Genomic DNA, 24,275 nt, shown 5'->3' with positions numbered 1-24,275 from the left:
AAGATGTGCTCTGGACACAAAGGTCAGGGGAGGCTTCCCAGGCTTCTGGATGGGAAACTAGGGAAGATCAGAGCTGAGGAGGAGCAGAGTGGAGGGAATCAAGGCGGGGCTTGAGGAAGGGCGAGGAGACAGCACACCTGAAAGCCACGCAGTCAGCTGGAGTGAGCAGGGAGCCACTGAGGGCCCGAAAAGGTGGGGCGAGGGTAACAGATGGGAGACTTGGAGCTGCGTATGGCACGCGAAGCCTTGAGGTCATGATGGGAGGGCTGTTAGGGGCTTCATCCTAAGAGCAGCAGAAACCACCCAAAGGTTTTATGAGGAGTTGGATGTGTGTATGGGGCGGGGGGATTCAGTTACTGCTGTTAAGTTGAAAAACTTGGTTACCATCTGCTAGAAAAAAAACCAGCAAAGGCTGTATATCAACAGATTTGAAACATTTCCTGCTCTGTTCCTTTAGTCATATTTTTTCATCTTACCTGTTTTATGGACAGAACAGTACCTCTCAGTTCTGGTGGTAAAATACCCCAGAGTATTTGCCATGATCTCTAAGTAAATCTTGAAAGCAAAACTAATGTCACCATCCATATTCATGTCAAACACACCCAATGTAAAGCAAAACACATTTCTAACTGGGTAAAGAAAGTTGAGGAATCAATAGTAGGGATCAGAAACCTTTAAAGGTTTGAGGATAGAAGTTACTTGATTAGTTATAGTATTTGCATCTACTTGAATAATAAGCACAGAACAGTAAAACAGATCCTCCAAGAAATTTAATGAGATATAAAATGTAATAAAAAAATAAATCTTGAGAGAAAAAAATTTAAGGAACTAATGGTATAGTTATAACTGAGTATTTACATGGTTATTGGTTTTGTTTTAATAGTAACATGTGTTTACCATGGAACAATTGTAATGTAAGGAGATGAGGGGGAATAGGGATGGGGGTAATGAGAGGGTGGGGGAGAGAGGGAGAGGGAGAGAAAGAGAGGGAGGAGCTGAAGGGGCCAAGGATATAGTCGATAAGTGGCGTCTGTAGAAGATGTAGAACCATCCCAACAAGCCTTTCTTAAATTGAGGGAACCTTATACATGTGGGAGCATGGGGTCCACACAGGGATTTCCTAGAGGTAAATCTTTCTGGAGGAAGGAGAGATAAGGGCCAGCTATCACACTAGCCCGCTCTCCTGCCCTGAGACGTGGTCCTGAGAGGCTAACCACTTTGCTCAAGGACACACAACAGACTGCAGGAAAACCAGTGCTGGCAGTTCCTTTAGACCAAAATAAACACTGAACTGCAAAGACGGTATTTGGAATTGTGCAAGAAGACAGAAAAATCCAAATTTTAAGTGTATGTTGAACTATGTGTCAGGCTCTTGATTCTTATCCAAATGGCTGTGATTTCAAACAGGTAATTTCTGTGGAGTGCTCTCTGGAAAGCCTGTAATACATCCCGAAATCCACAACTGACTTCCTAGAGTTAGGTTTTTAGAGAGGAGAATTCATCTGTCAACTAGAGGAGCATGGGAATGTTAAAAGTCCCTTCAGATTAACAAAAATATCTATGTGTGAATGGTGTGTAAAAGAATTACAGATTACTCTCCAGAACCAGGTTCTACTTACTTGATGACGCTAAAGAATCAGAAACCAATTATTTCCTGAAGAAGGCGTTTGGGATCCGGTATGAACGCAGGAAGATCACCTGAGTGGCTTCCACCCTATTGTTCTAATAAGTCAAGTGGACAAGCCAGCTCAAACCCCTTCACATGTGTGCACAAAACCCCCCGCTACCCCCTAAAACATATTCATGAATTCATGTATCAGAATTCCCCATTAAATTACTTTTTGGCATCTACTTCCAACTTTCTCCCATATCTTATGCCCTCACTCTAAAAATGTATAATAATATACATACTGGACAAATCTTTTAAAAATGAAGCAGATCATAAAATGCACATGTTCAGGTCCTGTTATAAATTAGAAGGGTAGAAAACTGGTTCATCAAAGCTTTAGTGTACTTTAGTGTTCATCGAGTACTTATGATCACCATACATCTGTGGTCACCACATACCTAAAACATGCTCGTCTAAACCCAGGGAAGCAGAACAGGCCACCATGGTGAGGCTGAAGAAACGGCCCAAATTTCACAACGAGCCTTCTCTTGCCAACGTTTTGAAATCTGAAGCACTTGACTGTAAAAATCCACACCTTTCCAGGGATGGGCCTGGGACAGAGGGGTGATGTAGCCTGATCCCCTCAGACTGTGGGCTGGTTAACATCTTGGGGTGCTTTCAAGTTTCCTGAGGGAATCGCCTTGGGGTAGGGGGGGTAGTATGCTGCTGCCCACCACACTAGTGGAACTGATCCAAGAAATACAGCATTCATGGTTAGTTCTTTAGCACACATCTTTCGGCATCTGGTGATTTTCTAGAAAGGGCAAAAGAAAAATCCGTAGCTCTTTGGCAGAATCTTAAGTAAGACGAGAAGTGGCCAAGCCTTGCGTGGACCTGCTGTCACTTGTTCCGTTTCTGTCTTTGTGCTGCCACCTAGAGAGAAAAGGAAAACGTGTTGCATCCTGGTGAGGAAGAGGAATCACCTGAAATCCCAAGCACCATCTGCACCTTCTAGAACAGAAAAGCAACGTTTAGTGAGAATCAGCAGCTGCGCACTTTTGCTTCTGAGAGACCTCAGGTGAAGTAACGGGTTTCCGGTCACAGCCAACTTTGGCGATCTCATGCTAGGGCTCCTGGAGGCGAGGTGGGACAGAAGCATATTTTCTTTCCAGCGTTCAAAGGGAGTGAAATACAAAATAATGTTAAGATTTGCCCAAACTTATGGAATTGACACCATCATTTTAGAAAAAAATGAAAATACAAGAAACACGCAAAAACAAAGTTCTAACATGAATAATTCTTAAACCATTTTTCTCTCTTCCTTTTGTTTTCTTCTTATTTTTTAAGGTGGATCCTTTTTTTAAAAAGGAGGAAGCCTTACATAGATCCAATATACGAAAAAGTAGATAAATAGACTTGTTGGTGGAAGTAGTAGTCCCTAATACCCATCTGAAGAATGCAACTGAACAAGTGCAATTACTATAAGCCGGTTTCTTACTGAGTACAAAGTCCAACATAATTTATTCTGGAGATACAAGTTACCAGAAAAGTTGATGGAAATCAGATTTCTATGCCATAATGTGTATAAAATGTGACTGGTAAGACCTTCCTTGACTATCCATCTCCCCAGGACTGTCCACCTGTGGGCTCAGCTGTTTCCATAGCCTCCCCTCCCCCACCGGGCTCTGCCTTGTACTTGCCACCTTCCATGAAGAGGCCTGATACGATTAACTCCAGAGACCTCCAAATTTTGGGTTAGTCCCAGAGAAAGGGCTTTTGGGAGAAAACGTGTGATCCAAGGCACTAGTCAAGCGCAATCAACTCTAAGAATAGAGAAAGTCAACTGTACGTGACTTTCGTGAAGATGCTGCCTTTCAAATCTGGTGAAGGGGTGCCTTCCCAGAATGCAGTTGAAGTCAAAGTTAGGGCCTCTGAGGAGAAAGAACTTGGTGCACAGTCTGGGAGTCTTAGGTCCTGAGTTTAAGTTCTGGCTCAGCTCTTTACTAGCTGTATGACCTCGGGCAAATAAGCTGACTTTACCTTTTTGAACTGTGAAATGGGGGAAATAAATTGTAAAATAAACCAACTGTGTCATATGGTTTCTGGAAGTATTAAACACATAAATTCATGTGAAAAGCGCTTAAAAATTGCAAAGCACTTTGTCAGTTTTTATTACTTTCCAATAATTGTGCTCTTTGGATTTCTTTCCACCACAAAGTAATATCATGTATGGGAAATGAAGAAAAAGCAGTGTACCCTGAAAACCACAATATCCAGTATGAGCATGTTGGTGTATTTCCTCCTAGATTTTCTTCCGAGGAAATATGAGATAATCCATCTAGAGTTAGAGTACCAGATGCATGGTAAGCGCTGGAGAGAGGCTAACTCTAAAAGCATTTTCCTCACAGGTGTAAAGGAGATGAGGCTCCTCAAGCAGCAGCGACACAGGAAGAACATAAAACAGCTCATTGGTCTGGTCTCATCTCACACAGAAGACATGACTGTGGGCCAGCAAAGCTGGTGATTCGTCCATAAGTCACAGAATTAAGGCAAGACTGTGACTACTACCAGATATAATCCAGCTACTTTAAATTAATTGGTCTTTTTAGAACAGTTACTTCACTTTTTAAAAGTTTTAGTTTAGTTTGATACATGGTTTTTCACTTCACTTACATTTTTAAAGATGAAGATATCTGATTACTGTTATTATCATACCATATTTCATACAATATAAACAGGACTTTACATTTAGTAAGTATATGGGTATATTTTAGTTTCTCATTTCCAAATTGCCTTTGTGTTTTGCTAAGGCCCCCAAATTAAAAGAAATATCTTGGGAGTAGCACACTAGAAAGAGACCTGAACCAGCAAAACACAATTCCACTTGACATCCACAGGAAACCTGATGGAGGAGAATCTCCTTGGGAGTACGGAAGTATAAACCTTTGCAGATGAGATCGCCAAGGCTGGCCGTGAGCGAAAACCCCTTCCTTCACCTGATGTCTCTCAGAAGCAAAAGTGCACAGCTGCCGATTCTCACTAAACGTTGCAGATGAGAGTCAGAGTATGAGGGAAATTTAAATTGAAGATTAACCAGGCATAAAAAAGGAAAGAATGTTGGTAATCTGAGATCAGTTTCAGAAATATCTATGATTTCATGAAAAAGATGGGGGCTCTTATGTATATGTAGTGGTTTTATAGTTTGCAGATAGTTTTTGAAGCTTTCCCCAAACTCAGTACATTAATCAAAAAGAAAAATGATGTAAGAGAAGCAAAGGGCCAAAGGAGTTGAGTAAGCTAAAGTATCCTAATATTTAGTATAATAGTCTAAAAAGCCTCGAGTTTGAAATTCCTTAAAGAGTTTTAAATAATATACGTGCCTGTCTGCATATGTACATTTATATATATGTGTTTGTATACATATATGTATAAGCATATGTGTATATATAAGCCCATATTGATATGTTTCTGATATTAGTCCCAAAACAGCACTTGGCATGTGTAATACCTTTAGTCTTTCATTCTTCAGTTACTGTTCAATTCCTAGTAATGCTGTACATTGCAAGTGAGATTAGGATTTTCATCTGGGCATCAAAGGTAAAGTCAAGAATGAAAGAAAACAAAATTGCTATTTAAAGCTCTTGGGATCTAATGCACAACATGGTGACTATAGTTTATAATACTGTATTGTGTGCTTCAAATTTTCTGAGAGGGTAGATCTTAAGTGTTTTTACCACATAAACAAAAGGTAACTATGTGAGGTAATAGATATGTTAATTAGCTTGATTGTGGTAATGTGTGTGTGTGTGTGTGTGTGTGTGTGTGTGTGTGTGTATTAAAAATACATTTTACACCTCAAATATATACAATTTTAATTTGTCAATTATACTTCAAAAAAGCTGGGGAAAAAGCTGCTGGGAAGACAAGTTTTTATAGACCACATATATTCTCAAACTTCAATAATTTAGGGGGCTTGATATAAATAATCTCTAAATGCCACATAAAAGCAAATTTATTAATATTAACACTGCCACACAGATGTAAACAATATATTTTAACTTCAGATCTTGTGCTAGGTAAAATGACTAGCAAATACAGTTCAATCAACTGACAGAAGAAAATTCAGTCCTTTATCTACAGAGATTAAAGATTTTATCTATTTCTACTGAAGTTTAAGCCTCCACTAGGAGTTTAAGAATGAGTTTATGAATATGTCCTTGGATGTCAAATTCAAGAGCATCACAGAAAACCCACTTTCAGAATGAACCTTGAATTTCTAGGTTCAGTCATACAGTGTCAAGGACCCCAATGATGTCCTTTACAGATTGCTTGATTATTTCATGCAATAAATATTTAACTGAAAACTTACTCTGTGCTGCCTGGTGCAGGTGCTGTGCACATAACTGAGAACCAGCCAGGCAAGGTTCTGTGAAGAAGGTAAGGCAGGAAAATGGGATGAAGAGTGACAGAGTTAGAATCAGGGGAGGCAGGTGAGACAGGTGAGGAAGGTTCAGAATTGAGTCTCTGAAAAAATGATTCTTGAGATAAGAAATAATGACAAGATGGAACCAATGATGTGAAGATCTAGAGGAAGGGGTATAAAGATAAACCTGTCATACGAAGACACCAGTGTAGGTACAGCTAGGCATATTCAAGGATCAAAGAGAAGGCCAGATAAAAGTTTACATATTTTGAAAGATCAAGGTATATCAAGATCCTGACTTTGACCCTTGGAAAAAAACAGTCAAGTCTCAACTAGTGAGGATGCTGGTTAGATTATCCAACCTATCTACCTAGCATGAACTTAACATTTACCAATTGTACATTCTGTGTCCAGCACTCTGCAAGACCCCAAACTTGAACAGTACTGAGTTCCTGATATTAATTAGCTTGTCTTCAATAGAGGTGATAATTCAAGTATTTAAATAGTCTTTTTTTTTCATCCTTTGCCCTTTGAGTTGAGTGTCACTATCCTGGCTCCAATGGCACACTGCCCTACAACTATAACTGTTCTGCGAATTAAATGAGTTATATGTAAAGTACTCATAACAGTGCCAAACACATAAATGCTATACAGTGTTTGCTGTTTGTAGTGTCATTAGTTATTATAAAATTAGTATTATAAAATTATCACGAGAAAACAGGAAATTAGCATAGTTTCAAAGTATCTCATAAATTGAGGGACATTTTACAAAATAACTGACCAATAGTCTGAAAATGTCAAGGTCACTGAAAGACAAATATTGAGAGACTCTTACACATTAGATAAAACAGAGATATGACAACTAAAAGCAATACAGGGTTAATGGATTGGATTCTGCAACAGAAAAACAACAGTGTAAAAACAGGTGAAACTCAAATAAGGTGGTAAATTAACAGTATTGTATTATTGTAAATTTCTTAGTTTTGATAATTGCACTATGGTTATGTAAGGTGTTAATGTCAGAGGAAGCTGGATAAAGGGTATATATAAACTCCTTAATGTTTTTTGCAATTTTTCTATAAGCCTAAAAATATTTTAAAAGAAAAAAAGTAAAGAGAGAGAAATAGGCCCAGAAATGACAGAGATAATTGAACTAGCAAGGCAAGGACAGTTAAGCAGCTATTGTAATTATAATGAAAACGTTAACATAATGAGGAAAGAAATGGGAATACATAAAAAAGAACCAAATGGGACATTTAGAATTGAAAATTACAATTTTTGAAGTAAAAATTTACTGAGGTTAATAGAAGATGAAACACTATGAAACAAAGTAACCTAAGTGTTTACTGACAGATGAGTGGATATAGAAGATGTAGTATAAATATACAATGAACTATTACTCAGCCATAAACAATGATGAAATACTGCCATTTGCAACAACATGGATGGATCTGGAGGGTGTTATGCTAAATGAAATAAGTCAGACAGAAAAGAACAAAAAACATATAATTTCACATATGTGAAATATCAAACACATTGGTACATGAACTGGGTAAAGAGGGTCATATACATGGTGATGGAAGGAGATTAGACTTTTGGTGGTGAGCACACAATAGAGTATAATGTAAACCTATTAACCACTGTTACCTCAAAATTTAACAAAAAACAAAAAACAAAAGACATCAATGAAAAAATAAACTTGAAAATACAGCAAAAGAAACTAAAATGGAATATTAAAACAAATGGCCAGAAAGTCATTGAAAGGACATATAGGACAATATCAAGTGGCCTAGTGTACATATAAGTGGAGTCACAGACTCTGAGGGAGTGAGGAAAAAAAGGGGAGGGGGGAGAACAAAAAAATATTTGAAGAAATATTAGCCAAAAACTTTCTAAATTGGATGAAGTTTAGACCCACAAACTAGATAAACACAAAGAAAATCATATCAATAAATCATAATCAACTTGCTAAAAACTAATGAGAAAAAAAAACTTTAAAAGAAGACAGAGCGAAAGGGACACATTATATAAAGTAGAAGAAATATAAAAATGATCACAGATGTCTCATCAGCAATTATACAAGCCAGAAGACAATGATGTTTTAAAAAGGTTTAAAAAAATTAATAAATCTTTAGCTGGACTAATCAAGAAAACAAAAAAGAAGACAAAAATGACCAATATCAGGTATAAAAGAAAGGAAATCATTACAGATCCACAGATATTAAAAGGATAATAAAAATATGAGGAACAACTTTTGCCAAGAAATTTGACAACCTAGATGAAATAGACACATTTCTTAAAAGACGTAAATTACTAAAACTAGCACAAGAAGGAGAAAATTAGAAGAGCTCTATATCTATTACAAAAATTGAACTAGTAATTAATTCTTCCCAGAAAGTAAATTCCAGGGCCAAATAGCTTCGCTAGTGAATTCCGTCCAACACGAAAGGAAGAAACAACACTAATCTGACACAAACTCTTTCAGAAAACGGATGATGAGAGACGATTTCCCAAGTCATTTTATAAGGCCAGCTTTATCTGTGACCAAGTAGGGTTTATCTCAGGAAAGTAAAGTTAGTTTAACATTCAAAAATCCATCATGATACTGCACATGCTAAAAGATATCCCTTTAGTAAAAGGAACCCTGGTTCCTTGGAAAAGAGGCTAATTTCAGGGCTTGGGCAGAGAACGTACAAAAGGAGCCTGGGATAGCCTGTCCAGGAAGAAGTGAGGGAGTTTTAAAGAATGATAAGAAAATACCAAAAAGATACAGAGGTCAGCTTGAAGGAGCTCCCACTGGCCCTTCTGAGACAATATGAGCATCAAAATAAATAACAACAAACTAATATAACATAACCCACTAGATAAAAGTCTTCAAGTCCATAATGATATAAGTTCATACATGAATAAATAAGTAGAGAAGGGAAAGTTCTTCCTTATGAAAAATACCAACTAAATATAAAAATAAATAAATATAAAAGAAACGATGGAGTTAGAAAATCATCAGATTTTAAAACTTCTGGGTGAATGTTTGATGAAGAATAATTCTTCCGGATTAAAGACGATAATATCGACCTTAACAAAAAAGAGAAGGCTTGGTGCTAGACAATTTCACCACTTATTTTCTTCTAAATTTTCCAGAAATAGATTATTCCTAGGCAATATTATTCTTTCCAGAACACTAGGAAAGATGGGAGCTAGGATAGTTCTGACACTAAAACCTAACAGCAATATTACTTTTGAATATAGATGTGAAAATCCTAAAAAAAAAAAAAAAAAGTCTTGAAAACTAGATTTGACAATAGCAAAACCAGAACATCTACTATACTATCCTTTACCTACTGTCAAGTAGGGACTCAAGTACAGTTTAATAGTGATAAATACTCCCTAATCATAGGTCCCAAAAAGATATTTGCTACAACTCACACCAATTACTAATTTAAACTTTAAAGGAACTATAAATATGAAAGAAAATATAAAAAATGGACACTTTAATATTTACAACAACTGATGTCAGAATTAATGGTAAGGTACATTAATAAAATTACAAATTAGACAAAGATGACTACCGTTATTACTCTACAACACTATTCTAGATAGTCTCATCCATGGCAATATGCTATAAAAGATAATAATAGAAGTATAACCATTAAAAAGAATTGCACACAATTTTTTCAGAGTAAGATTATGTATCTTATTATGTATTGAAAACTCAATATGAATAATATAAAAAAATTTAGGTTAATAGTTTAGTAAATTGGTTATTTAGAAGATAAATATATAAAAATATAACACTTTATCACAAAATAGTTAGAACATCTAAGTGAAAAAAAATTATTTCAATTACAGCAACAAAAATACCTAGAGATATTTCTTAAAAAGAAGTATCCGGAATCTATATGAAGATGAAGAACAAAATATTAATGAAAGGTATAATGAGGATTTTAGTAAATACAGAGAAATACTATATATTCCTGAACGAGAATATTGAATTTTGTAAAGATGTCTGTTTTTTTCCAATATTTTATGGATCTAACAGAATCTCAATAAAAATCCCATTGGCACTTACTCTAGGAACTTGACAAATTAATCCTACAGATCTAGTGGAAAAATAAACTGGTGAGAAAATAATGAAATTAGAGCTTTACTCACAGACTATTTTAGAGTGAATATATCTCTACATAAAAACCAGAGAAAATCTGTATGACAAAAATCATACACAAAATTAAAGGCAAATGGCAACCCCCCAAAAAAATTACAATGAACATGGTAGATAAAAATTAATGTCCTTAAGTTACAGAATACTTTTAGCGTCCATTAGAAAAATACTGACATTCCAACAGTTTAACAGAGGACATAAACATATAATTTTCTTTATAAGATGACAAGTGATAAATATGAAAAATGTTTAACATCTTTATTAATCAGGGAAATGTGAATTAAAACTACAATAAAATGCCTTTTTCACTTATTTGTGAAGATAATATTCAAAGCTAACAAGATGGCATTGAATAAGAAAAGAACTCACACCACCATTTGTTATAGCACAAGATACTATAATTTTTCTGTGAAATATATTCCACAAATACATATTTGGCATATTTGGAGAACTTAGTTATGAACAAGTAAGCCCATATCTAAAAATCTACTCTAAAGAAATAATAAAAGATGTGGACAAATATTTACATACAATCTGATTCTTTAAAGAGTGAATATTTGGAAAAAATCTAAATAGCCAAAATAGGGTCATAGTTATTAAATAATCAAATAACCAAATAATTAATTTATTATCAAAAATTTGTCATTAAAAAAGCATAATTATGAAGAATACTTTCATAGCCTGGAAAAATGTCACAAAATGATGTCAAGAAAAAAGTTATAAAATTATAATTCCCTTAAAAATTATTATTATAAGAAAGTACACTATATTATCTCTGGGTAAAACTTAGGAAAATACAATTTTTGTTTTATATTTTTCTCTAATTTCTACAAAGAACATATATTCACAAAACAAAATACCATTAAATAAAAGCCAAAAACTAAAGGCTTTTAAAAAGTAGTAGTTTATCAGATAGTTTCACTATCTGATTTCTCTTAATATATTGAAAAATGTATTGCTACAGCTATCATGTGGCAAAGCTGCATAAAATAATAGGCATACACTCAAATATTGTCACATGTCAGTTTATTGAGGAAATTTGATGCTAGAGGTAAATTCTATTCACTTGATTACTTTTCATTATGTCAAAGAAGACTCCAAAGTCCACAATTACTTTCCCAAATTTTCTTCAGGAACTTAAAAATCAAATACAAAGAAGTGTTCCAGTGAATTTGAAAATTGCTCCTATTTTATTTCAAATAGTGGTGATTAAGGGTCAGAAAGTACAGTAACATGGAGGAAGGACAAAAATGGAATATGTAAAAGGCAAATATTTTTGCTAGATTTCATTTTCAAAGTTTCAAATCTTTCCAATTTTTTTACTTTTTGCACCAAAAAAGAAATCAATACTTTTCATTCCACTCTTGTCAACTTTAGCCAAAGCCTTCTGAGCTGCAGTCATTTTGCTATTTTTCTGTCAATGAAAATAAGAGAAAAATTGTTACGTTACGAATGTAACATTTATAAATATTACATGCAAATCAAACCAGACCATGCATGTCTCAAGGTTCATTAAAGGAACAATCATCTGCTGCTAACATGACTCATAAGGAAGTGATTATTAAAAACAAGTTCTGATTTCTATTCAGAACTCAGACCTACGAGACAAAATGGGTTAAAAGAGGCAGGAGACAAACCGTTGCCTTCTAAGGAGTGGAACGTTAGTTTAGGGGGAATAATTCTGGAGGGTGCATTAAGTGCAATAACACAAACAATGGAACTGACACAGGCAGCAATTGTCAGAAGGAGGAATTACAGCCTTGTATTACTACATGATGAATAATTCACACCAATTTACCATCTGATTTTATTCAGAGGCTGTATGGGAAACCAAGGACACTATTATACTGAAAAGACAACCTGTATTGCAAAGAATCCAGACTAGCTAGCTGCTTCATTTTCCCTCCAACAAAAGAATACCTTCCAAAAAGCTGACTACAAATTTACCAGCTTTGTAAATTTTTATTTATCTCTTCCTGGTCATTTTGTTTGTTTGTTTTTACTATGCCCTAGCAGAAGGTAAATAGCAGCTGATTTTACTTTGATGCATCACAACTTGTTTAGCAGAAGCATAAAAAATAGGACTCAGCAAAGAAAAAAAATAGGCTGCCACCCTTGGGAACTGTGAGACAAAGTCACTGCCAAAGCATCTTTTCAGAGCACAGTGTTTGATCACTGAAATTTTGCTTCTCACATTCTATTACTTATAATTTAGTGGTTAGTCAAAAGTGACAATCTCTTTGAAATAAGTTATCCCCTGCATTTAAATGACATTCTGGTCCAACCCAGAATGGTCTCACTGGTGTTGTGCCCAAGGAGATATAATGTGCAGTAAGAAGGGTTGGGCAGAAATACTTCTCACAGAGAAACTCCAAAGTGCCCCTGCTTACAGAAAACATGGAGATAACCAGCTATTTAGGCATATCTCAAGTTGGATTATCCCTTAGGTAATCATGCCTAGGTAAGCTGCATATAAATTAAAGAATAAAACCTATTTTAAAAAACTTTAAACTATAAAGGGAGTAAATGTTGCGCAAACCTAAGTGGAAATTGATTTATTTTGGGATGGGCAAGGTCTCCCTAAGCATAAAAAATAATGAGAAAATCATAAAGAAAAAATGATTTCTATATTTAATCTTCAGAAAAACTTAAAACTTAAAATCAAATGAAATGGCTAAAGACAAATTGGAAAATTATTTGTACTTTATATGTCATAAAAAGTGTTGCCTTAATTTAGAATACTCTTACAAACGAACAAGAAGACTTACTATTGTATATAAAAACAGGCAAGAGACATGAACTGACAATTTGCAAAAATGCAAAAGGGCAATACGCATTTGCAAGAACAATTAACCTTTCTAGTTAAAGAAGTGTAGCCTAATTACACAGGCAAAAATTTTCAAGAATAAAAATCATAATGTTGGAGTACAAATTCCTACTAAATTTTTGGAAAGCACTTCATATGTGTATCTCAATAATCATGAAGAGAGCTCATGATTATCTTTTGATAATCAGATTATCTTCTGAATAAAATAGCATTTTCTAAGGTCTTACTCTTAGTTCAAGTGTGTCTAATGAAATAATCATATAGAGATGCAGACTATAGATAAGAATGTGTATCACTTCATAAAAACAAACAAAAAAGCAGAAGTGACCTGTGCCCAAAAATAAAGGAATGATGAAATAAATTATATTTCCATATGGTGAAATAAAATAACATGCATGACTGAATATGATGAAAAATTAATAAATTTTCATAGAATGCTTAACGACATGTGAACATTTTCACAATATAGTGATAAATGAAAAAGGCAGAATCCAAAACTATATGTGTATATATATTACACTTAATGCCAATTTAAAAAGTTATATATGTATTTATAATGCATGTATAAGATAAAACACTAAGAAATGTTACAAAAATATTACTGAATAGTGGGGTTACTAATGATTTGTGACATCCTCATAATTTCTGGGAAGCTTCTTGGCAGCAGAGTTGACAAAGCATTACCTATGCAGCTCTCTCCCTCCACCCCATCCTATCAACTACAAATACATAGCAAAGTTCTGGCACACTCTTGCTATGAACATTGCCTTCCTTTGAGTCCTAAAAATTCTTCCTTGCTTAACATTTTCATTATCATTCACAATTCTGAATTAATGACTTAAGTCACAGAAACACGTTAATAATTCTTCATGGTTAAAACTGTAAAATTGCAATCAAGCATACAGTTGTTCCTGGATGCCCTCACGCAGCATCACTCACTGAGTCCAAGAGTATGCCACCACATCTGGACACACATACCTTTTCAGTCTTCAGATCTTTAGTATTAAACTTAGTGTAATCTTCTTTTGCTTCTACGGGGTCATCTGATAACTTTACTTTCTGCAATGTTAGAGCAGTGAAGTGGTGTCAAACGTCACCTTGACACATTCATTTAAAAAGAATCAACATGTGCAGTCTGGACTCACAGGAGGCCAAATGGAGTAGCTGACCCTGAAAACGGCTTACTTTCTATAAGCTCTTTTACATGTTGCTGATTATCTAGGGAACTAAGTCATGAAGCTATACAAAGATGGTAATAAGCTATGTTCCTAAATGGACATTATACCAGCCCAGGAAGTGAATAAAGTGGGGTTTCTGAGGAGCCCTTCTGAGGAGCAGTTTTGGTAATGGGGGAATACAACTCGCCAAATCCCAGCCGCAGCCTCAAGGCCGTCTAGCAGTATTGATCACATGCTTTGCATGAACCAGGGATGGTGACTGCTGACTTCCAGGACAGTCTAAGGGGGTGAACGTGGACACAAAAGGAAAGACAAGAATTTCCTCTAAGGGGGACAGGTGTCCAGCCAGAACCCCCACTTTATTCACTTCCTGGGCTGGTATAATGTCCATTTAGGAACATAGCTTATTATCATCTTTGTATAGCTTCATGTTCTTAACTTCCTTTCGATTTAATCATCTCATTTTATCCAAACAATAAGAACCTTGCAAAGCAAGCAGCCAGCAGGAGAATGAAGCACAGAGAGCTTAAACAAATAGCTCGAAGCCACTTAGTAGGGGACTCGGGATGAGATCTCAATTTCTGTACAAGTGCTATTTCCATTGGGCCCGATGCAACTAAGTCAACCTTATTTTTTATTTTTTATTTTTTTTTTACGCCTACAGAACCCAGTCTTCCTGGGTGGTCTCCCATCCAAGTACTATCCAGGCCTGACCCTGCTTAGCTTCGGAGATCAGACAGGATCAGGCATGTTCAGGGCGGTATGGCCATAGACTAAAGTCAACCTTTACTCATGTTTTTACCTTTCACATGAGCATTTTACACCGATAAATGTAAGAATCTTGTCAAGAATTAGACTGTAGCCTTCATGTCATATTATAGAAGGAACGGTGTCACATTTATTATGTAAAAGGCATACAGCAGGGCAGATAAGTTTTGATGTTTAACATGGAGCAGCGACTACACAGTGATCGCAACTCGGAGTTTTATAGATCTTTAAGCTCTTTATGGAGACAGCAGGTTGACAAGATCCAATATGGATTCATTCACCTTGGAAAACACAGATTTGTTCCCAGCTTGACTCTTCACACCCCAGCTTTCGATAAACAAAGAACTAGTAGTTACTGCTAAAAGATGCCACAGCACATGTATAACATGGGATAAAACAGCATGTCTTGAAAATTCTTCACTGTAACAAACAGAAGGGTATCTGGGAATACATCGCATAATGGGACAAAACCTTCTCTTGGCCACATAGCAACCTCTAGCAAACAAATCTTCAAAAGAAAAAGACTAGTTTATCATGTATGAACTACCTACCAGCAAAGTGAACGTAGGTGTATAAGCAACTTTCTTAATACATGTTTCTACTAAATTAAGACAATAAAGGGTATTTAGGTGATGCATACTTTTAATAGGAAAGTATCTTCGAATAGGAGAGTAGAACTCACAGATAATAGTGATGAAGGCTATAATAGTTTCACATTGCAAGAAGCTTAAAAGTTATAAGGATGTCTGCTTTCCTCCTCCGCTGCAAAAGGTTCTAATATAGATGTTCATCAACACTTGGGCATGTTCACTTTCCACTGATAAGTCAAATAAAAAAATGTTCATGGCAAGAACGTAGGATGAAAGGTGCTTCCTTATCAATATCAAATGTTTAATAAGATGACTGACTTGTTCGGGTGCTTTAAAGGCCCACTATCAAACAAGATACCAGTTATAAGTACTTATAAAAAAGAAAATGATTGTGGCAGCCTTTGCACATAACTAGTTTTCATGTTATTCCCAGCACACTGTTGAATATGTTGGGGAAAAAAACGTAATCGTTATACTTACTTAAATTTTTGTTATTTAAAAGACTGAATCACTGTAGATTTGGGGAAATGTTTCAGAAGAAATAGAAAAGTGGTTTGGAAAGACAATAACAAAGGACATGACAAATGGGTACAGTTCTGGAAAGAAAGAGCAAATGGCCGAGTACCACGGCGAAGACGAATTGGTCTTATCATTTTTGCAAATGATTTGCAAGAAGAAACCAGGAATATCTCCAAATCCACTGATTACATTCAGCTCTGCTAGCTGACAGTGATAAATTCAAAAGATGGAAGGGGGTGAGGGTCGGAAGCTGAGTTTCAACACAGGCAAACATATGATAGTAAGAAAATAATGCAAAACATATTAAGGATGACAGGCTCTGTGCTATCGATTACAACACAGATACAAAGATACCTAATAGCCAGTGGAACATATTTCCTGAAAACAAGCAACTATAATTATTGTAAAAATCAATCAAATCCTGGACACAGACAGGAAAGCTGGCAGCAGACATTACCCTATGCTTGTTTAAACTATGGTATATCATCCAGTGCAGTTTGCTATGTGTACACTGGAGCTCCAGGAAGACACAACAGAGCAGGAAACATTGAAAAGCATCTAAAATAATCCAGGAGGTAAGGCTGAGATTTAGGAGAAAAAAGATTCCAAGATCTAAATCAGGGCTTGACAAACTACTGTCCATGGGCCAAATCCAGCTGGCCGCTTGCTTTTATAAAAGAAGTTTTACTGGAACACAGCCACGCTGGTCCGTTTATGAATTGTTTGCGGCGTCTCTGCACTACAACAGCAGAGTTGGGTAGCTGCGACAGAGACCATCTGCTTCTCGAAGCCTGAGTATTTACTATCTGGCCTTTACAGAACAAGTTTGCTGACCCCTAATCTAAATCATAAATGACGAAATCACAAAGAACTTAAATTTTGGAAATTAAAATAAGAAAATAGAAAATTGGGTCCGAGAAGAATAAACTATGAAACCTATTACTCCAGATGGAATGAAAGGCGAAAACCTTCAAGAATTGGTTTAGATCCATTCGTTAATGATCTCTAAGTTACCAAGGAAGACAGATATTTGAGAGAAAAAAATATGCTTAGTTTTTGGAGGGAGAGAAATAAGAAAATAACAAATACGCCTATTTTCTTAGTTATAGTAGCACGTCCCCTCATGCTACTGCCAGAGATAGTGGACTACTGGATTGGAAGAAGTGTGGGTCTGACCCTAGACCTTACAGCAACTGACTTCTGCCCAGCGCTATTCCTCCAGAGAGTAAAAGATGAACCTCCTTTGACAATCAGTTGAAAATGGCCCACAACTCATACTGATGTGCTGTAAATTTTCCATCCTTTTCTAAAAGTCAAAGTAATAAATGTTTTTGGAGCGACCACGACCTCCAAACAGGACATGATACAAAAAAGTCCTGAGCATGCTGGCCACCTGAAAGGTAGGGGGAAAAGAAAGTTGTTTAAACATCCACGACGTGTCCACTTCACGTTTTCAAGGCATCTGTTATTTTGCTGGTGGAAGAATGACCTCACTGACAGGCTGGTGCATGTGTTTATTTCCCTGAGGTCAGGCCTGGACAGTGTGCCATCAGGTGTGGTTTAGGACTGACTTCTCTACCCTCCCAATCTGGGAGACAAACCCAAGCTGCAGTCCACAGTGCAGAGGTGCTGTGGGTGGCAGTTTGAGTACATCTGGAAGAGGCAAAGCCTTTCCACTCACAGATAATGATCGTGCACACACTGCACCGATCACTTCAAGTATAGAAAAAAAGCATGGTCATCCTTGCTCAAAGGATTCTTTGCATTATAAAAATTATTCTCTGTGCATCTTTGTACTAGTGACAATCAGGTTTAGCAAAAGGAATTTTAGTTATATATAAAGTATTCCTGGTGATTAATAAAGTTAATTATAGGATTTGGCTAACTCAGGAATATGAATTATTATTACATATCTATAATATTTCTACATAGGTATCTGGCTAAAACCAACTATTATTGACAGTATTTTATTATTCAGGTAAAATCTACAAAAATAAAAAATACTGATGGCAATCCCAGTACAATCTCTATTCCATATTAACATCACTCCATGAAAGGTGGATTGAGTGTGTTTTAAAATAGACCAGAACAAAATGAACTTATGTGGTAAAAGTATAACAGTTTTCCAGGTTCCCCAAGATACCTTAGTCATAGCTTCTTACCTTTGATGGAGGATTTGGCAATGAAGCTGAAGTTTCTGGAAGCCTAAGAAATAAAAAATAAGAATCACAATCATGGTTTTTCATAGACAAGCCAACAGAAAGACTGGGCCAACTTGAGATTTACTAAGTCCTACTCTCTTCTGATAGCTTCACCTCCAAATATTTCACTGTGCAGTCACCTCAGGGTAAAGAATGCAACTTCTATAAATGAATAAATCTTTGTTTCACTACTCAATTTCTTGTACTAAAATTGTTTGAACTAAAAAAAAAAATAAAATTAGAACTCTTTTGTTGAGATGGAATTGCTTTTCCTCAGCCTTTACAAATTTGTGCTTTGGCATTGTAGTATTTTTTCTTCATAAATGATGAATCTAGCATATATTTAAGTTAAAATTATTTTAACTGTTGACAAAAAGACACAAAATTTATCTTTCTTCCATTAAAGAGAAGTTTAATTGACATAGCTTTCTCCCCAAATATTTAACCAAAACATAAAAATTTCAGTGTAAAGAAAAGAATCTAAAAAAAAAGGAATACAAAGACATAAGGTTTCTATCTAGATAATAAGTCATGACTAAAAAAATCCAGAGAAATATTAAACAGAGGGCATGGATATCAATTTAAAGCAGGCTTTCAACATATTTTAACCACTGCAGAAACCAGTTTCTACTAATTGTTTTTTAAAGTAGGACCTATGCAATTGCTAAAAACAGCAATACTATCTATTAAAAACTTATTTTATCTTCATGTATCAGAGGAGGAAGCTATTATAAGGATCTGGGAAAGCTATTAAACCATTACACACACAAAATCTTAATAGTTACTAAAATTAAAAAATAAAACCAAAAAACATTTTTTTTCACCCTAAGGTAAAGTCTTTTCTTTATATTAAAGATCTTTATGAAGGAAGAAATGCAAATCAAGTCATTCTTAAACCCTCTTCTGCCCTCAAAGATACAGATTGTGTTTCAAGTGCTGAGCGTAATAAAGGTACTTAATGAACATCTAATAACAGTGAAAATGATACAAAACCTTTAAATGTAACTTTCAAAAAATATTCTACATGACATTTAGAATATTTCTTCCCACCTTTATTTCTATTAAAATGATCACAAAGAGCTAAATTTGTTAAGTCTAACTGGTAATATAATTTTAACATAGTTTACCATCTAAAATCATACCAATCAATAATTCTAGTCCTAACATGAGTTCCTGCAATCAGTATCTACTAAATTAATTCATTTCAATCAATGGATGTCCATTAAAAAAAATCACCTCCAAACCATAGAGTCTATGACATAACTCAAGAATAATCTCTTATCAGAAACAGTGAAGTGATAAGCCATAAAGAAATCCTAATGCTGAAAAACCTAGATGCAAAAAGGTGCTTCTTAATTATGACTGAAAATGAATAATACTTACTTTAAATATTTAGATAAGTCATCACTTAATTCTTTAGGGATGTAGTCAGATATCAGACCATGGGCATAACGAATATAATCCTCTGAAAGAAATAGAATAGAGAATAAAAGAAAAAAAATTAGTAATAGTTATGCTCATTTTAAAATCAGATTCTGCCTCTATCTGGCCTTAAGAGACTCACTTAAGCTCCTAGCCTCTTACCTCATTTGTAAAATAAGGATGCTAATAACTACCCGTCAGAGTAGTGGGGTGATGTGATGGATGAGATAGGATGTAAGATAATATCAAATATATGATGAGATAATACAAGTACAACCCAGTAGATGCCCACTAAATGATAGTTAAAATGAAAATTCAGGGTTGTTTTCTTAGTTTAGGCTATTGAATATACATAAAGTTCAAAAATCAGTTGTAACAATATAAAATATTCATGTCCTTTTAAAAGACTAATTGTTTCTAGGTCTGTTTCAATATAGAATAAATCTGATCATTAAACAATGAGTACGCTTTTAAGAGAAATATTATGTCTGTTAAGTACTTGCTTTATAAGAATTCTGAACACTATATATATACTCCCAAACTAAAATGTTTTAAAAAATGTAAAAAGCTAAACTCAACATTAATACTCAACATTAAACTCATCATCATAATCGTTAATTCCAAGGCATCCGGATCCTCAGTACTAAAATGAGTACTCATTAAATACAGTTACATAAGACAATAACATCTGTTTTAAAGCCCTGTTCTTTAATTCAGTATTTTATGTAGAATACTAGCAGATAATCAAACTTAATCATAAGATGGAATAATCACACAGAGATATAAACTATCAAAAGCAATATCTCAGGTTTGTTCCTGGGATATTCATTTGCTTCTTTTTTTCCTTTCCCTTCTGCCTTCAGGTAAAGATAACAATTTGTACTCAGTATTGGTTAGAAAGTGACTACTGCCTGGACCGCCTGATATCAAAGTCTTCAGTCAGAGATTTTCATTGCCAATGAACTGAAAGTTATCACTGAACTCTTCTCAAAATGTGCTCATGGTTCTGGGCTAGTAATTATCCAATGAGTCATGAATAGACAAAATGATTTTAAGAATGCCAACATATCATCTGTTTGCTTCTTCTGGCAGCATATTGAGCTAAAGATGGAAAAAAAGGAACTAACTAGCATAAAGAGTATAAAGCTTACTTTATGGCTGGGACCCTAAATGGCAGTATACCGAAACCCAGACCCTTAAATCTAGAGCCAACCAAAGCCCCTGACAGCTGGTAAACTCGGTATGGTGAGGGGGCTGTCCACCAATCAGCCATCATCTGTCTGTGCAGGGTGTTCTAGGTATATTTCTGAAAATCAAAAACTGCCTCAATTACCATCAACCTCAAACAGGCCACCCTTCCCAGTTTTTATTTTTTTAATGAATAAAGCCAGATGTTTCAGAATTGTAAACTCCAGAATGGGGAACACTAAATTGGAGTTTAAAGTCAGAATAATTTCTGTCCTACCATTTGAGAATGTTATTTGCATTATACAGCTGTTTTTATCTCTGTGTGTGTGTGTGTGTGTGTGTGTGTGTGTGTACACACACACACACACACACACACACGTAGTATATTACACTGGAAAAAGAAAAAGAATACCTTAAGAATCTAAAAGAATAAAAAATTGCCAAGTGAAGGAATTTTCATCTAAAATTGAAATATTGAGACCTGTGGTAAGACATATGCTTCTTGAGAGAAAGATGCAGCAGATCAGCTGACTGGGCCCTGTGCCTTAGGAACAGCACAAGAAGGTTGAGTGTGGGCTAAAGAGTCAGACCAATTCTATTAATAGCTCATATACTAGTGATATGACTTTAGACACAGCTTGAAGAATTTCATCACAAAATGAGACTTCCTGGGGTCAGACAAGATGACATGCACACACTGGCAACTTAGTAAAAGGCTTAGCACACGATATACCCTCAACAAATGAAAGCCAGAGTTGTTAAGGTTGTTATTATTATTAGCGCAAAATAAATATTTGCTGAATGTATGATTTAAGTATCAATTAGTGACAGAAGCGATCTATAGTAGAAATATTACCTAGTTCTGAAATAAAATGCACACCTGCCACAAGATCTATGAGAACACATTGGCAAGGATGTGAAGTTTCGAAGACATTAAGATTTTAAAATCACAAGATAGACATTTATACATAAACAGCCTACTCACGACAAAAATCATTTCCGATGCAACAATTTACTTACCTTCCTTGTCACTGGAAACCTGGTGACTGCAGAAAAATGCAGCAGACTGTACCCGGGCACCAACGTTTATGTTATTGGTTTTCAACGCTGCCATAGTCTGATTAACCTATGAAGTAACCAAAAGGGGAATATCAGGTTATTCTGAACTAACTCTAGAAATCCACAGCTTTCCAGATGGTCCTCAACCCATTTCAGATGCAGGAAGAATTACTTCCTCAGCAGATATCAGAAGCTGAGAGACGGCTGCACATTTGGAGGAAGGCTGAGCAGCAGCTGCAGCATTTTGGGATGACTTCAATCCCTGGACTTCGTAGGGCAACACAGTATGAGAGCACTGACTCTGAAATCAGGCTGCTTGCTTTTGCTGTGACCAGGTGCTTGCTACTTAACCTCTCTGTGAAATGGGGGTAAAAATAGGACCTACCTCATAGGGTTGTTATGAGGATTAAATGAATGAATATATGTCAGGCTCTCAGAACAAAACCTGGAGCAAAGTTTAATTGTGATGATTTTCTAAACAAAATAAATAATGTAAATTTCCCACTTCCTAGGACTTTAAATTTGACTTTGCTGTTCATGTCATTATCACTTGCTAAGAGCAAAAACTAAATGCCAAGACTCTGTCAAGCACTCATTACTCACCTAGACCACCACTGAGGCAGATGGAAAGCAAAACACGGGGCACTTTTACAGTCTTTTCACTACTATGCACAGTAGGTGCCTGATTAATTCTACAAGGTTCATTCCCATGTTCCCAGGCTCCTAATGTGCCCAGTAATGTATGACACACAAACATTTTTCACAAGGTGGAACACAGAAGATAAAAGAAGAGAATCTTAGGAATCAGTACAGTAACTACTGGAATTTGCCAACTTGCAAAAACTTTGTCAGCAATAGATTTGCTCTGGTGAGGTTCTTAATCAACGTGAAAGTACACTATGTCCTTAGACCAATGGTTTTCAAAGTATTTCTTTTTTTAGCCACATCTCACAGGAAGAAATACACAAAAACCCAATACTCAAACAAATATATATGTTTCATAGAGCCAGACTTACCCTTACTCTGTTAAATTTTAATATATTCTATCCTATCCTGTCCCATCCCGCCCCTTCCCATTGCATTCCAAGAAAAGATATTGGTCGTGACTTACTAAATCAATTTGAAAGCATTGCTCTAGACCTTATATGAATGAGGTCTAATTCTTAGGCACTAAGGTACAGGGTATGCCTGGAAGATAATCCCTCTTCAGCACCCAAACACAGAATGGGACACACTTCCTTTAAGATTGAAATCCAGTCTGTCTCAGCGCCCCCCACCCCCCCCGCCTCCCTGCCTGGCTGTGGGTGAGCAACATCAATCTCTGAGACACCTGCAGGATGCACATCAGGCCTGGTATCATCTGGCTTATAGGACTCAAAAATATACCAACAAAGAGCAAGAACTTCTTTCGTTCAGTGTGAAGGATCATGGGGAAATGGAAATACAAGTCAAAGGAAAACAGAGCTAACTCCAGAGACACATGAGAAAGAAAGAATGAAAAGTAAACGAGTTCTTCTCATATTGGATATCTTTATACAGTTTTCCATTCTTAGCTGCAAATACAAAATAGTCTTTGGATTACAACTTAGCACATTCTTTAAAGATTTTTAAAAAGGAGCACTGAATTTTTTCTGCCATAGGCACTGGAGAGGTACTATACCTTTTTTTCCAGCCACTTTAATGTCTTCTCTTTGCTGTACTTATAGTATTTCCTTGTGCCTATTTCTGTATTAAATTAAAAGAAAAAAAATACTGAGCACAGTGGATTAAACAAAAATAAAACTCATAAGATTATATCATATACAAAATATAAAATATTTCACAGTAGTTTATATTTTTGAAAATTCAATTTACAAACCTGACAGCATATTTGAGTTATTAAAAATAAATTCCAAAACAGAATTTGAGTACCTTAGGTTTCATCCAGCCATTAAATTAGTGGGAATTTAAGACAATCATCAAATTATACAAACAAATCTGTAGAAAAGGTAATTTTTAAAACAGAAAATGAACAAGCTAAGCAAACTTCATTTTTCTGAATAATTTTAAGCTTACCTCAATGTTTTCAATGAAAGACTTTTTTTCTAAAATAAAAATGAAAATCCTCCAAAATAAAATTGAAACTAAATGCAGATGCCTGTGAACTTTCTTATCCATACCAAAAATACATCTCGTTACCTACTCAGTACTGTCCCAGTGGGATTCGTGGAGAAAGAAGAAAATCTCTCTCTTTCACTGTATTACAATATAAGCACTGCTATTTCAGGGCAATTTAGATTTATGATAGGCTCAACCTGGCCCTTTTATAGGGATAAACGTTTCACATCTTATA

The 24,275-nt window shown here is 35.5% G+C and overlaps 1 protein-coding gene and 1 pseudogene across 6 annotated transcripts in view; both read right to left on the bottom strand.

Annotated features, from left to right (window-relative positions):
• Positions 1-1,942: 1,942 nt before the first annotated feature.
• The window catches only part of RNASEH2B (ribonuclease H2 subunit B), a 64,034-nt gene continuing 41,701 nt past the window's right edge, over positions 1,943-24,275 (bottom strand). For 5 of the 6 annotated variants that reach the window (XM_011370329.2, XM_011370327.2, XM_023536688.1 and 2 more), the window contains 6 exons: positions 23,604-23,668; positions 21,905-22,010; positions 19,658-19,739; positions 18,236-18,278; positions 13,997-14,077; positions 11,201-11,605 (listed from right to left, as the gene is read on the bottom strand). In XM_011370329.2, the coding sequence (XP_011368631.1) occupies positions 11,492-11,605; positions 13,997-14,077; positions 18,236-18,278; positions 19,658-19,739; positions 21,905-22,010; positions 23,604-23,668 (491 nt within the window). In that variant the 3' untranslated portion in view covers positions 11,201-11,491. Of the gene's footprint in view, positions 2,543-11,200; positions 11,606-13,996; positions 14,078-18,235; positions 18,279-19,657; positions 19,740-21,904; positions 22,011-23,603; positions 23,669-24,275 lie in introns of those variants that run through there. The other variant, XM_023536690.1, reaches the window with a different exon arrangement.
• Positions 14,852-14,970, bottom strand: LOC111745871 (annotated as a pseudogene).

The sequence above is a fragment of the Pteropus vampyrus genome, unplaced genomic scaffold (assembly GCF_000151845.1).
Source record: "Pteropus vampyrus isolate Shadow unplaced genomic scaffold, Pvam_2.0 Scaffold167, whole genome shotgun sequence".
Classification (NCBI taxonomy): domain Eukaryota; kingdom Metazoa; phylum Chordata; class Mammalia; order Chiroptera; family Pteropodidae; genus Pteropus; species Pteropus vampyrus.
The sequence above is the reverse complement of the archived record's forward strand: the minus strand, read 5'-3'. Positions and strand labels throughout refer to the sequence as shown.